Source organism: Mobula hypostoma, chromosome 1 (assembly GCF_963921235.1).
Source record: "Mobula hypostoma chromosome 1, sMobHyp1.1, whole genome shotgun sequence".
In the NCBI taxonomy this organism is placed as follows: Eukaryota; Metazoa; Chordata; class Chondrichthyes; order Myliobatiformes; family Myliobatidae; genus Mobula; species Mobula hypostoma.
This window is the reverse complement of record NC_086097.1, coordinates 52177730-52191338: the sequence shown is the minus strand read 5'-3', so window position 1 is coordinate 52191338 and position 13609 is coordinate 52177730. Positions and strand designations below refer to the sequence as shown.

The 13609-nt window shown below is 42.0% G+C and overlaps 1 protein-coding gene across 1 annotated transcript in view; it reads right to left on the bottom strand.

The window, feature by feature from the left end:
• frmd6 (FERM domain containing 6) overlaps nucleotides 1-13609 on the bottom strand; it is a 133531-nt gene that overhangs the window by 29175 nt on the left and 90747 nt on the right. The window contains exons 10-11 of the mRNA XM_063048729.1: nucleotides 9042-9216; nucleotides 3113-3448 (exon numbers count right to left, since the gene is read on the bottom strand). Coding sequence (XP_062904799.1) covers nucleotides 3113-3448; nucleotides 9042-9216 — 511 coding nt within the window. The remainder of the gene's footprint in view (nucleotides 1-3112; nucleotides 3449-9041; nucleotides 9217-13609) is intronic.

Sequence of the window (13609 nt, the reverse complement as noted above, 5' to 3'; positions counted from 1 at the left end):
TATTGGCTTGTTATCAGCACAATTTAATTTTAAAGAGTGAGTAAAATAACAGGGAAACTGATCAAACATGACCAAATCACAGAAAACATGGAGATAAACGCAAACAACAGGAATTCTGCAGATCCTGGAAATTCAAGCAACACACATCAAAGTTGCTGGTGAACGCAGCAGGCCAGGCAGCATCTATAGGAAGAGGTGCAGTCGACGTTTCAGGCCGAGACCCTTCGTCAGGACTGCGAAGGGTCTCGGCCTGAAACGTTGACTGCACCTCTTCCTATAGATGCTGCCTGGCCTGCTGTGTTCACCAGCAACTTTGATGTATGTTGCGAAAACATGGAGATGATTACTTTGGTACACTTGCTTTTGAAATGTCTGGTCCTATCAGTCACTACAATGTGGTCTAGCTAAACAGTGTTCAGACTATCCTGGACGAAGCATGATGGAAAGTCATCAACTTGAAATGTTAACTTTGGTCTTCTTTCCAACAATGTTGCCTGACCTGCTTTGAACTTCTCTCCCTTGATTTGATTGCAGTGAAGTCTGCATTATGGCATGAGTACTCTGTGGCTGTTACCTCAGCAACAATGACAGCAGCTTGCAGGAAAAAAGTCCCAAGGGTCCTCACACAGCTTCAATCAGGAAAAAGGTGATGCTGAATTTCAGAAGGCAGTACTAGGCAGCCAAGTATACACTTGGGCAAGTGGTAATCTAAACAGGGAGTAAACTGTTTAGGGAGCCAAACTGGTTGAAGGAATGGCCAATGAATGGGTGAAGATAATGACAGTAGAGGTGACTTCTTCAAGTAGACCTGAAAGATGTTACAAAATGCATGTATGAACAAGGTGGAAAGGGACTTGGACATGGGTTGGGATCCTGATTTGGAGCCATTAAGAGACAAGTTCAGTGGGAAGAGAGGTAGAGGGTGGCGAAGACCAGCTGACATTAAGGATAAACACAACAGTGTCCTTCCTGAGGATTGTGCAAAATGGATGATCCAAAGCTGATCAGAGGAACAATGGAGCTCCTCTGAGCAGCAAATTTTCCCCTCCCTTTTCCAGACTCCCATTTTCCTTCACTTTTTGAGGCCACCTTAGAATATTCTTCACGTTAAAGGCCAGTATGTAACACACAAAACATGAAAGTTCAGTTCAGTTTCAGTTATTTATCCCTTTTGATTAGGTTGTTGCTAGCAGTCTGAGGCTTTTATCATTATTCATTACACACCTAGTACTCTGAGGGAATGAAAAACATTTATGACGATTCTTTCCCAACTTCAGAGTGCTGCGGAAAACAAATTTCTGAACAGCCGTTCGAAAGGAATGCAGCAGAGAAGAAGTGTACACCAGTCTTCCACAAACAGTAGGGCCAGATGATCAGGTTCACAATGTTTAGTGAATTATTGTTGGTCAGGACAAAGGGATTACTCCCTCAATGCTAAGCAGATGTGTGATCCTTTACATTCACTTTAGAGATCAGTCTAATCACAGTTTCATCACTAAGTGACAGATGGCACTTGCAACAAGTCACATAGTATGCACTGAGGAATCAGCCTAGGCTATACATCTCCCGAATCAATACTCTATTTCTCTATTAGGTTTCCTAAAGAGAACCTTTCTCTATTTAAGTTGATTTTTAAGAATAACAAACAGATCAGGCTGCATCCAATGGCCACCTACCAAGATCCTCAGAGTCACATTTGTTAAGAGTCCTCTGATATTTACTTTCTACCGAGGGCTCTAACTGCAAAAAGCAGCAATGAGAGTGTACCTGATATCACAGACATGATCACTTGCACACTGGTTTCTGGTGTTCAGCTCAGCAGCTGGCAGTCAATTCACTGGTCATACCCGAGGTGTCATTAATTACATTTATATCTAGAACACAGCAACAAGGAGCCAGACACAGACTTTTACCATTCACTGCAACAGACACCCGCAGCTAACATTAATCACAAGACATGGTCACCTCAGCAACAGTCAGCTTTCTCCTCTCACCTGCCTTCATCTTGGATAAGACATGTTGCAAAGACAATCTGTGGGGAAGACATGCTACAATTTCAAACTGAAAACCCTCTGTGCAATCACCTCATGCAGCGCCACCTCCATTACAGGTGCCTTCAAGCACAAGGTTGGAAACTAAAGCCCTTCCTCTTCGTTGCCTCGTCTCTTTGCTTTTTTACATTTGACTGTTGTTTCTGGCCACCCCCCTGCCCCCAAAATTTTGAGGGGGAACTGCCTTTGAAATATTTCCAAAAGGTTGAAGAGACGTTGGCCTCTTCCTCTGTGAGCTCACTTGACGTACCTACAGTATCTCACATTTCAAATCTTGTCCAGCTACATGGCCGTCTCCTTGTGCATGTTAAATGTTTTGCACAGACTCTGAAAAAACAATTAAAGTAAACTGACCATTGTAAAAAAAATGGGTAAAGAACAAACAGGTCAATCAGATGGCTATACAAGCTATCTGTTTCTGACTAAAGGGAAGTCTATTTTGTTTTAAGAACAATTCCTTGTACCAGAGAAGTATGTTACAAAATATTACAAATTTATTCTTTAAAAAGTATATTGCTGCAAAAAAACTTGTAAATCAGAAATAATTCTCCATTGAAAGCATTTATCAAGCTACTATGTCCATTGTGACCCTCCACCACCCCATGACAATGGGAGGGTATTCTCAAAGGTGATTCAATCAACAGCCTTCCAGGCCCTCTATTCCACCACCACTTCCTCGCAAGAACTGCAGTGAAAATTTCCGCAGTTCAGCCTTGCACAAAAAGTGATTTGTTCCATGGTTTGTTGAAAGTGTAATTAAGCAATAGGTGTTACGCTTTCTCAGAAACACTCCCTCAGAGGCGTGCTCTGCAAACGGAACAGAACATGTCACACCATTCTTGACAAATAGAAGTCTTACAAAGGCAAACTGTTTGAAATTCTCTTTTCCATTCTCAAAGCAGAATGCCTGGCATGCAAAGAAGCCATTATATTTGCTCTCTTATTTTACTTGTTAATCATATCTGTTTGTACAGAAGTGTCTGTGTTAGGTTTTACGATAGTAATAACAAGCAAATGAAGCGGATGCAATGGTAGCTTGCAGCACTATCCAGTTGGATTACCATCATCCTGTGAGTCATCCTCTATTCTGTCTTTCCCACCACTCTCAACACCCGAGGTGTGTGAGCTGCCGTGGCTGGTCATTGAGTTGCAGGACTTGAGTTTCCGATGAAGGATGTGTCCACTGAAACTGTCCTCTGGTCCAAGGTCCCTGTGTTTGGTGTCCGCCTCAATGCCTGAAGTGTGAGAGCTGCCGTGACTGGCTGTAGAATGCCTGGAAAGACGTTTATGTTTCATGCTGCCTGCACTGCTGCCACTGGCTCTCGATCGCTTCTCCAGCTGTTCAATATCCATTTCCATGGTGTCACTGATGTAAGATTCTCTGTACTGCTTCTTTTCTTCAAAGAAAACAATAAAAAAAACAATAATAGCATGTTTACTTCTAACACATTCATTAAATAAATGTACCCCACAAAATTCCATGCAAAATATGTCCTTGTACTAGGCTGACACAGTATTAAGCTCATTTTTAAACGGTGAATTAAATAGATAATTAAATCTGAGAGCAATTATAGCATTAAAATCAATTAAAAAGTGTTCAAGCAGTGTGCTTTTCTAAAACCCTTGAACAAATTATGCAAAAACCCAATAGGACATTTCTTTCTTAGCTGCTCATGTCAGTGCTGATGCAGCCTCTGATATGAATTTTAAGCAAATACCCTGATAACACAATTAATCTCATTGTCACATCTCCGCAAAAACACATCAACACTGAGAATGGTTATGGTCTTCAAATAAGAACACCACTGAATGCATTAAAAATATTCAAAGACTAATGCAATGAATTAAATTAATCACACAAGTCCACTGACTGGGTGAGCCAAACACTGAACAAAAATGTTTGGAAAGCACTTTGGGGAACTGTGTGAAGCTTTTGACCACATACATTCTCTGTGTAATGAGCTTTATACGAAATTCCACCATAGCTAAAAACCCAGGCTCAAGCAGCACACTATGGAATAAACAGCACCAGTTTTAGTTCAACACCATCACCTCAGTACTAATCAAGAAGCTCCAGAATCTCGGCCCCTGTACCTCCCCCTGCAACTCAATCCTTGACTTCCCCCATCGGGAGATCACAGTCAGTGCCGATTGGAAATAGTCATAGTCATACTTTATTGATAACATCACCTCCTTGCTGACAATCAAAACTGGCACACCTTGAGGATGCGTGCTTAGCCCACTGCTCTACTCTCTCTACATGCCCAACTGTGTGCTAAGTACAGCCCAAATGGCATCTATAGATCTGTCAATGACACAACTATTGCTAGCAGAATTTCAGATGGTGATGAGGCACCGTACAGAAGTGAAATAGAGAGTTGCTGAAGAGATTGTGGAGGCATTAGTAATGATATTTCAAGGATCAATGAATTCTGGCATGGAAAATTGCAAATGTCACTCCAAGAAGGGAGAGAGGCAGAAGAAAGGAAATTACAGTCGGCCCTCCTTATCCGCAAGGGATTGGTTCCAGGACCCCTCGTGGATACCAAAAAATGCGGATACTCAAGTACCTCTTTCAACCTGTCTCAATGCGGTGGACCTTAGGACCCAGCGGAACCCTGGACCTTATTTAACCTGTCTCAGTGCGGTGGACATTAGGACCCGGCAGCAGAGCTCTGAGTCTGCAGTGTTTCTGCTCACAAAAATAATCACGATCACGATTGAAAATAAAGTGGAAATAATAAAGCGATCGGAAAGAGGTGAAATGCCATCGGTCATTGGAAAAGCATTAGGCTACAGTTGGTCAACGATCGGAACAATTTTAAAGGATAAAGTGAGAAAGGCCCTGCCCCGATGAAAGCTACAATTATTACTAAGCAACGCAGTGGTTTAATTATTGGGTTTTGAGGTTTTGGGTTTTTGATCCAGCACATCAACCCGGCACAGATGGAGAGCGCGCTTGGGAGTGGTCTGTCACCAGATCGAACTCAAGAACTTCCGTTCCCGAGCCCGGCACTGAAACATACGTTTCTTAAGTGTCTTATATGCATAGGAAGGTAAAATATATACTATATATTAAGACAAACATTTGACTAACTGACGTTAAATAATACCGGATGTACCTGTTCCGACTTACTTAGTAAGAGACCTTACGTTTTTTTTTCGATCTCGATCCACGATAACCTACGGACATCCTCCCGTATACTTTAAATCATCTCTAGGTTACTTATAATACCTAATACAATGTAAATGCCATGTAAAATAGTTGTTATACTGCATTGTTTAGGGAATAATGACAAGAAAAAAAGTGTACATGCTTGAACAACAAGTGCTGGAAGAGCACTTCCGGGTTTTCTGGATTCGCGGTTGGTTGAATTTGTACATGCAGAACTCGCAGATAAGGAGGGCCGACTGTATAGGCCAGTTAGTCTGACTTCAGGAAGATGTTGAAGTTGATTGTTAAGGATGTGGTTTTGGGGGTGTTAGAGGCACATGATAAAATATGTTGTAGTCAGCATGGTTTCCTTAAGGAAAATCTTGCTTGACAAATCTGATGGAATTCTTTGAAGAAATAACAAGCAGGATAGACAAAGGAGAATTGGTCGATGTTATATACTTGGATTTTCAGAAGGCTTTTGACAAGGTGCCACACGTGAGGTGGTTTAACAAGTTAAGAGCCCATGATATTACAGGAAAAATACAAGCATGGATAGAGCTTTGGCTGACTGGCAGGAAGCAAGGAATGGGAATATAGGGAGCCTTTTCTGGTTGACTGCAAGAGACTAGCGGTGCTCCACAGGGGTCTGTGTAGCGACCTGCACTTTTTACATTATACGTCAATGATTTGGATGACGGAATTGATGACTCTGTGGCCAAGATTGGAGGCAATACGAAGATAAGTGGAGGGGCAGGTAGTTTTGACGAAAGGGAGAGGCTACAGAAGGACTTAGATTAGGAGAATGAGCAAAGAAATAGCAGATGGAATAAAATGTTGGGGAATGTATGGTCGTGTACTTTGGACTATTATCTTAATGGAGAGAAAATTCAAAAATCTGAGGTGCAAAGGGACTTGCGAGTGCTTGTGCAGGATTCCCTAAAGGTTAATATGCAGGCTGAGTCAGTGGTGAGGAAGGCAAATACAATATTAACATTCATTTCGAGAAGACTGGAAAATAAAAGCAAGGATGTAATTTTGAGGCTTTTTGGGCACTGTCGAGACTTCACGGAGTATTGAGGGCAGTTTTGAGGCCTCCAGGAAAGGACACGCTGACATTGGAGACGGTTCAAAGGAGGTTCTGGAATTGAAAGGTTTATCATATGAGAAGCATTTGATGGCTCTGGGCCTATACTCACTAGAATTCAGAAGAATCAGGGGGCGGGGAGGGAAATCTCATTTAAACCTATCAAATGTTGAAAGACCTAGATAGAGTGATGTTTCCTATGGTAGGGGAGTCAAAGAAACAAAGGATACAGCCTCAGAATAGAGAAATATCCATTTAGAACAGAGATGAGAAGAAATTTCTTCAGCCAGAGAGTGGTATATCCGTGGAATACGTTGCCACAGGTGGCTGTGGAGGCTATGTCATTGGGTATATTTAAGGTAGACGTTGATATTTGTTTGATTAGTCAGAGCAAGAAGGAATACAGTGAGAAGGCAGGAGATGGGGCTCAGAGGGAAATGGATTAGTCATGATGAAATGGCAGAGCAGACTTGATGGCTCAAATGGCCTAATTTTGCTCTTACATCTTCTGGTCTCCAGCTGATTGGGTGGTGTCAAAACAACAACCTTGCACTCAACATCAGTAAGACCAAGAAAATGATTGTGGACTTCAGGCGGGGAAAGTCGAGGAAACACACGCCAGCCATCAGTGAGGGATCTGTAGTGCAAAGGGACAGCAGTTTCAGGTTCCTGGGTATCAACATCTCTGCTCTATCCTGGGCCCAACAAATTGATGCAATTATAAAAAAGGCACAACAGTGGCTAGATGTCATGAAAAGTTTGAGGAGACATGGTACGTCACCAAAGACTCTTGCAAATTACTACAGATGTACCATGAAGAACATTCCAACTGGTTGAATCATTGTCTGGCATGGTGGGGCCACTGCCCAGGATCAGAAAAAGCTGGTGAAAACTGCACTCAGCAGCTCCATCATGGGCGCGAGTCTCTGAAGCATCCAGGACATCTTCAAAAAGTGATGCACCTAAAAGATGGTATTCGTCATTAAGGGCCCCCATCACACAGGGCATGCCTTCTTCTCATGGCTACCATCAAGGAGGAGGCACAGGAGCTTGAAGACATACACTCAGTGTTTCAGCTTCTCCCCCACTGCCATGAGCTATCTGGATGGACAATGAACCCATGTAGACCACACCATTTTACTTTTAAATTTTGCTCTCCTTTTGCACTACTTAAATATATACTGGACACCTGGGCAAAAACCTTTCCACCGTCAGCTCTGCCACCACAGTCTCCATCTTGGAGTTGATTCCTCTTGGCATTGGGCCCAGGTAGAGTAACAAGCTCCGTGAGGAGGCGATACGGAGAGGTACAAACTGGTGTCCACCAACAGCAAACAACTAATTTGCTGAATATGCTGAAGATATCAGCAAAGAGGGGGACACAGGTTGGAGTGAATGCAAAGAACCATATGCCTGCAAGATGATAATGTGCAGAATAAAGAGTAACTATGTAGGAACGGTGTAAATGAGTGTCTGATGCTCAGCGTGGACAGTGTTTCAATGCTGTATTCTTCTACAGTCTACAACAGTAAAGCTGATAAGGTTGAGAAACAAAGGTGGCTGAGTTCTGGAGCTAAGGCGTGCTTCGTTGTGATCAGCCTGGTCCTTCACAAGAATAATGTACAAGTGATGAGAAGATATGCGCTACACACAGCCTGATGACACCATGCACACTCACGTTCCAGTTCAAGCACGTGTCCTCTACGAGCATCTGAAGGCATCTTAGTGATCCAGTTTCAGATCAAATCACCTGCACAGTGTACAGACCACCACATCAGGTGGCAGAATTACAAACTGTTTCCCTTTGTAAACTTAGAAACAACAATATGTTCTAGATGGTGTCACCTGGAAATTCAAACATCTATCACACCTAAAATATGTCTAATATTTTCTGCCTAATTCATTAAATTTCACAGTACTATAGGTTTTGTTGTAATTTAAAAAAAAACTAACATACTAATAATTTTAGGTTAGTGGTCCAAGCATGACTCAGTTTAGAGCAGAAAACTATAGCATTGTCTCACTGAAGGCAAATGATATGCGACTTCTCACGTTCCTCCTGGCAGAACTGAAAAAGCAACAAGAGCCGATCAGCCATTTCGTTGATCTGCAGAGAGTAGTGGACACAGCCTGGTCGACCTCTGACAGCATCTACAAAATGCACTGCCTGAAGAAGGTACCATTTATCATCAACAATCCCACCAAGTGGGCTATGCCTACTGTTCAGCATGTCGAGCAAGAGACACAGAAGCCTAACCACAAGAGATGCTGGAAATATTGAGCAACACACACACACACATTACTGCAGGAACAACAAATCAAGCAAAGCAGCATCTATGGAAGGGAATAAACAGTCGATGTTTCGAGCTGAGATCCTTAGTCAGTCCTGACTTGATGAGACACAGAAGCATCAAGCCCCACACCATGAGGTTTAGAAACAGCTAATTTCCTGCAAACGTCAGGTTCTTGACACAACCATATTCCTACCTCTTGCATTATTATATCCTGTCTCTATTTTTGCACTGATTACACGTTTTCAACAGCTGTTTTTCTCTTCATAGTCCTGTATAATTTATGTTTTGTGTGCTGTCTGAACCCATGGGCAACAAGCAAGTTTTTCATTTCACCTGAACCTCACCATACGTGTGCACATGTCAAACTCAACCTGGCAAACAGAATAGGTACACTCCATGAAATTTCAAGCTCAGCTAATCACAGCACCTCCAAAATATTTGGATTTTAAGCATACCTTCATTCTCTTCCAGTTTGCGGACCTGTCGTAGGACAGGCTGCAGGTTCATGTAGAGACGATGGCTGTTACTGAGGAGCTGAAGCAGGTGCCTGGAACGCATGGGACAGCCAGTGTAGTAAATGAGTTTTCTAGCAGAAGGCAAACCGTCTGGCAGGATCTCAAATTTCTTCCCCTGTAAACATAGGAAAAGTTCTGTGTGATCAGCAAACCAAAACGAAAACCATGTATAACTTTAAACTTGGGTAATCAATTCAATACCATTTGCAATGAATTATACAGTCAATCAATTTAACAATAGAAGTTTAAGATTCAATAATGATTATTGTCATTCTTGACAATAAACAACAGGTGAAAAGGAGAACAAAAGGATTGTTAGTCTGGATCTTCTGCACAATAGAAAAACACAATAAGCCTAAAGGAACACAATTAAAAACATAAATATAAATGTTACTTACATACATAGAGAGATTGCATATACAGGGGGTGATTGATAAGTTTGTGGCCTAAGGTAGAAGGAGTCAATTTTAGGAAACCTAGCACATTTATTTTTCAACATAGTCCCCTCCTACATTTACACACTTAGTCCAGCGGTCATGGAGCATACGGATCTTGGACCTCCAGAAAGTGTCCACAGCAGGGGTGATTGATAAGTTCGTAGCCTAAGGTAGAAGGAGATGAGTTATACAGCTCTTGTTACATGCACATGCAGGTCAACTCTTTGAGTGATTATGCAGAAAGTTTGAAGTTAATAACACATCTTCTACCTTAGGTCACGAACTTACCAATCACCCCTGCTGTGGGCACCTTCTGGAGGTCCAAGATCCGTATGCTTCACGTCCGCTGGACTAAGTGTGTACATGCAGGAGGGGTTTTCTAAAATGGGCTCCTTCTACCTTAGGCCACAAACTTATTAATCACCCCCGTACATAAAGTGACACTAGGTACAGGAGTATTTGTGCACACGGCGAGTCTGATAAGGAATGATAATGCTGTGGTGGTGATGGGTTAATGGGTGGAGGTATTGATCAGCCTGATGGCTTGAGGGCAGTAACGGGTTTTGAGTCTGGTGGTCCTAGCGTGGATGCGGCATTAGGGTGGGAGAGGGAAACATGATCCTTCATGATAAATGGTACTTGCAAAACTTTCTAAAGAATTACCTATAACTAAAACCATTCTTCGAGAACTCAAAAAGAACATTTCAGTATGTACACAATCCCAAGATATGCACTTGTGAAGAGAAAATTTGGTGCAAATGATTATACAGAAATATAGTACTACTTTTAATCAAGTTTCTCTGCTGAGAAAATGGTTAATTTCCATCATACAAGCCTTGCTTGTTGAGATTTTGCCATGCCCGGGAGACATAGTAGTGCACCATTGAATCAAGCACTGTGCTAAAGTATATCACAGTGACCAGCTGTGAGCACTTAAAGTAAAGGTATTATATGGATACTTTTAGAATAGTTGCATGAAATACTGTTGGGTCAATACATTTGAATAAAGTTTCTGATCTCAAGTGCTGTCTCTCAAAGAGAGCCAAAGCCAACGGCTTCCCAACAGACTGAATAAATGGCCCAATGACTGACCACCTAGTTGTTTGCCTGAAAGGACAAAGTATCATACAGGAGACCGGACACATTATACAGTATGTTTTTATGGATGTGTGGAGGTGTATACAAGGAAAAACCACTACATCTGGAGTGCTGGCAGCCAAAGTTTAGAGTCTATTGACCTTAAAGAGTTTGAATCATTTAGATCTAGGATGTGGAAACACCAGGATGGCGTTCCAGTTTCTTGAGTATGAGTGGACATAGGGAGCGCCCTCAGGCCCTATGGGTATTGACAGGAAAAGTAAGCAGAAACCAAGGTCCAAGCTGTTTTCTGGTTCTTTAGCTGCACTCTCATTGGAAATTCCACAGAAGGGTACAGGAAGGATCACATAATTTTGGCACTGGTGGGACCACAATTTTGGCATGTACATTTAGATTAAAATTATTTTTCATTTGCTGAGATGGTTAAAATATTTGAAGACAAGACTGGCACTGTAATGCAGTAGTAAGCGTTTCTGTCACATAGGCCAATGGTCCACCTTCGGTCCTGACCTCTGATACAACCTGTGTGGGCCCAGCACATTGGAAACATAGAAAACCTATAGCACAGTACAGGCCCTTTGGGCCACAAAGCTGTGCCGAGCATGTCCTTACTTAGAAATTACCTAGGGTTACCCATAGCCCTCTATTTTTCTAAATAGCTACATTCTTCCGATGGCTACCTAGATTTCCTTTGGGTAGCTTGCTCCCACGTGCCAAAGAAGTGTTGACACATTAATTGATTGCTGTGACTTGCACCTTGAGTTGATGGGTGGCAAGAAAATGGGAGGGGAGTTGATGGGAGCATGAGGGAGAATAAATTGTGGGGGAATGGGAACATTGCAAGAGCTAACATAGATGGGTTGGGAGGATTGGCCTCCTTCTTCACTGTAAGAAAACATTAAAAATGAAATAACCAGCCAAAAGCAGTCAACTCCTAAACACAAGAGTCTTTAGGTGCTGGAAATCCAGAGTAACACACACACACACACACACGATGCTGGAGGAACTTGCAGGTCAGTCAGCATCTATGGAAAGGAATAAACAGTCGAAGTTCTGGCCCGAGATTCTCAGCCTGACAAATTGATTGTTTCTTCCTCTCCAAGGTCAACTTCTGCTATTTGTCAGCCTTTTGACGCCTAATAGTCCAATGTATTCAGCATGATGAATATTCAACATTCAGAGGATGAGCACATCACCAGCATTTGTTGTCCCTTACAAATCACTTTCATAAACTGCTGAAGGTTCTCCCTCAGCACTGCTATGCAGAAAATTCCAGGAATTAGATGCAGCGTCAATAAAGTAAAGGAGACGTATTTCCATGCCATGACTCTGAGGAAACATACTGATGGAAGGTCACTTGCTGGCTTTCCTTTTCTACATCATGGAGGAACTGGTGAAGAAGTCTTGCTAAGCTGCCACAGTCCATCTTGTTGGTACACATTGGAGAGAGAGTGCAGTAGCAGTGGAGGGCATAAATGTGTAGGGTGTGAATGGAGTGCCAGTCAAACAAAAGGCTTTGCCTTTGATGATATCAGATACCCTGAATTTTGCTAAAACAGCACTGCTTTGGACAAGGGGAAAGTATTTCAATAGAGATTTGGTTAGTCTGAATCAATTCTGCTGAATATTTAGAATCTTGCTTGCTCTTGTAGCCACAGCATTTATGTGGCTGGTCCAATTTAGCTTCTAACTAATGATAACTTTCCAGAATGCTGATGGTGAAGCCTTAGACAATGTCAAGAGGAGTTGCTAGATTCACCTTAGTTGGAGAAAGCCATTGTCAGACACAATGTAGCATAAAAATTACTTCCAGTTACCTGTCCACGCCTGAACATTGCCCAGATTCTGCTACACAAAGGGACTCCCTTATTATCAATGGAATTATGAATAGAACTGATCATAGTGATTAACAAGCAATATTACTTCCAATCGTACAATGGAGGGACAATCATTGATGAAGAAATTAACATGGTTCTACTGAGGAACTCCTGCATTGTCACTGGACTTGCACAACCATGAGAAAATGCTTGGGCTGTGTACAGTTTGGACAAGTGAATAGCTTAACCCAATTTCCCTTGACTTCCTTTGATGTTACACTCAGCAAAGGGATGCCTTGAAAACATGGCAGTCAGTCATTTTTAAATCACCCTAATTTAACAAAGCTTAGACCAAAGCTGTAATGAGATCCTGAGTGATTGGCCCATGATGAAGCCAAAGAAAGAGCAATGTTCTATTAGATAGCATTGTCAATGTTACTTCCATCACTGTGCTGATGGTTGAGAGTTGATTAATGGAGCGGTAATTGGCCAGACTGGATTTACCCTGACTTTTGAGAACAGGCCACATCTTGGAAATGAAGGTCGTCACAGAACTCATGAAGTGTCTTGCCCCAAAACATTGACTCTTCATTCTTACCATAATTCAGTTGCTTCTAGTCTCTTTTCCATTGCTGGGGAAATGGTCCAGCGTTCACTTCCATAAGTCAGGATAGAATAAATGTAGCACTGCAGTATTCTGTTTTTAGTGTACATGCTCATCTTTCTGTCTGTTAATATGGTCGCCATTTTTTGGAAAGCTTCCTTCGCCATTGCTATTCTGTATTTGATATCTGTGTCGCACCTGCCATCACTTGTTATTAGGCTGCCAAGGTATCTGAATTTGTTAACTTGTTTGATGTTTGTATTTCCGATCTTGATCACACGTTGTGGGATGTTTGTCTTTCTGGAGATGACCATTTTTTCTGTCTTCTTGGTGTTGATTGAGAGGCCTCTGCAATTACTTTCTGCTGCCACTGTAGTGAGTAGTTCTTGAAGTTTTGTTTCTGAGTAAACTATTAGTACGATGTCATCAGCATATCTGATGTTATTTATATTATGGCCTCCAATTGTGAATCCTTTGATGTCTTTGATACTTCTCAAGATATTTTCACTATACAGGTTGAATAAGTCTGGCGAAAAGACACAACCTTGCCTG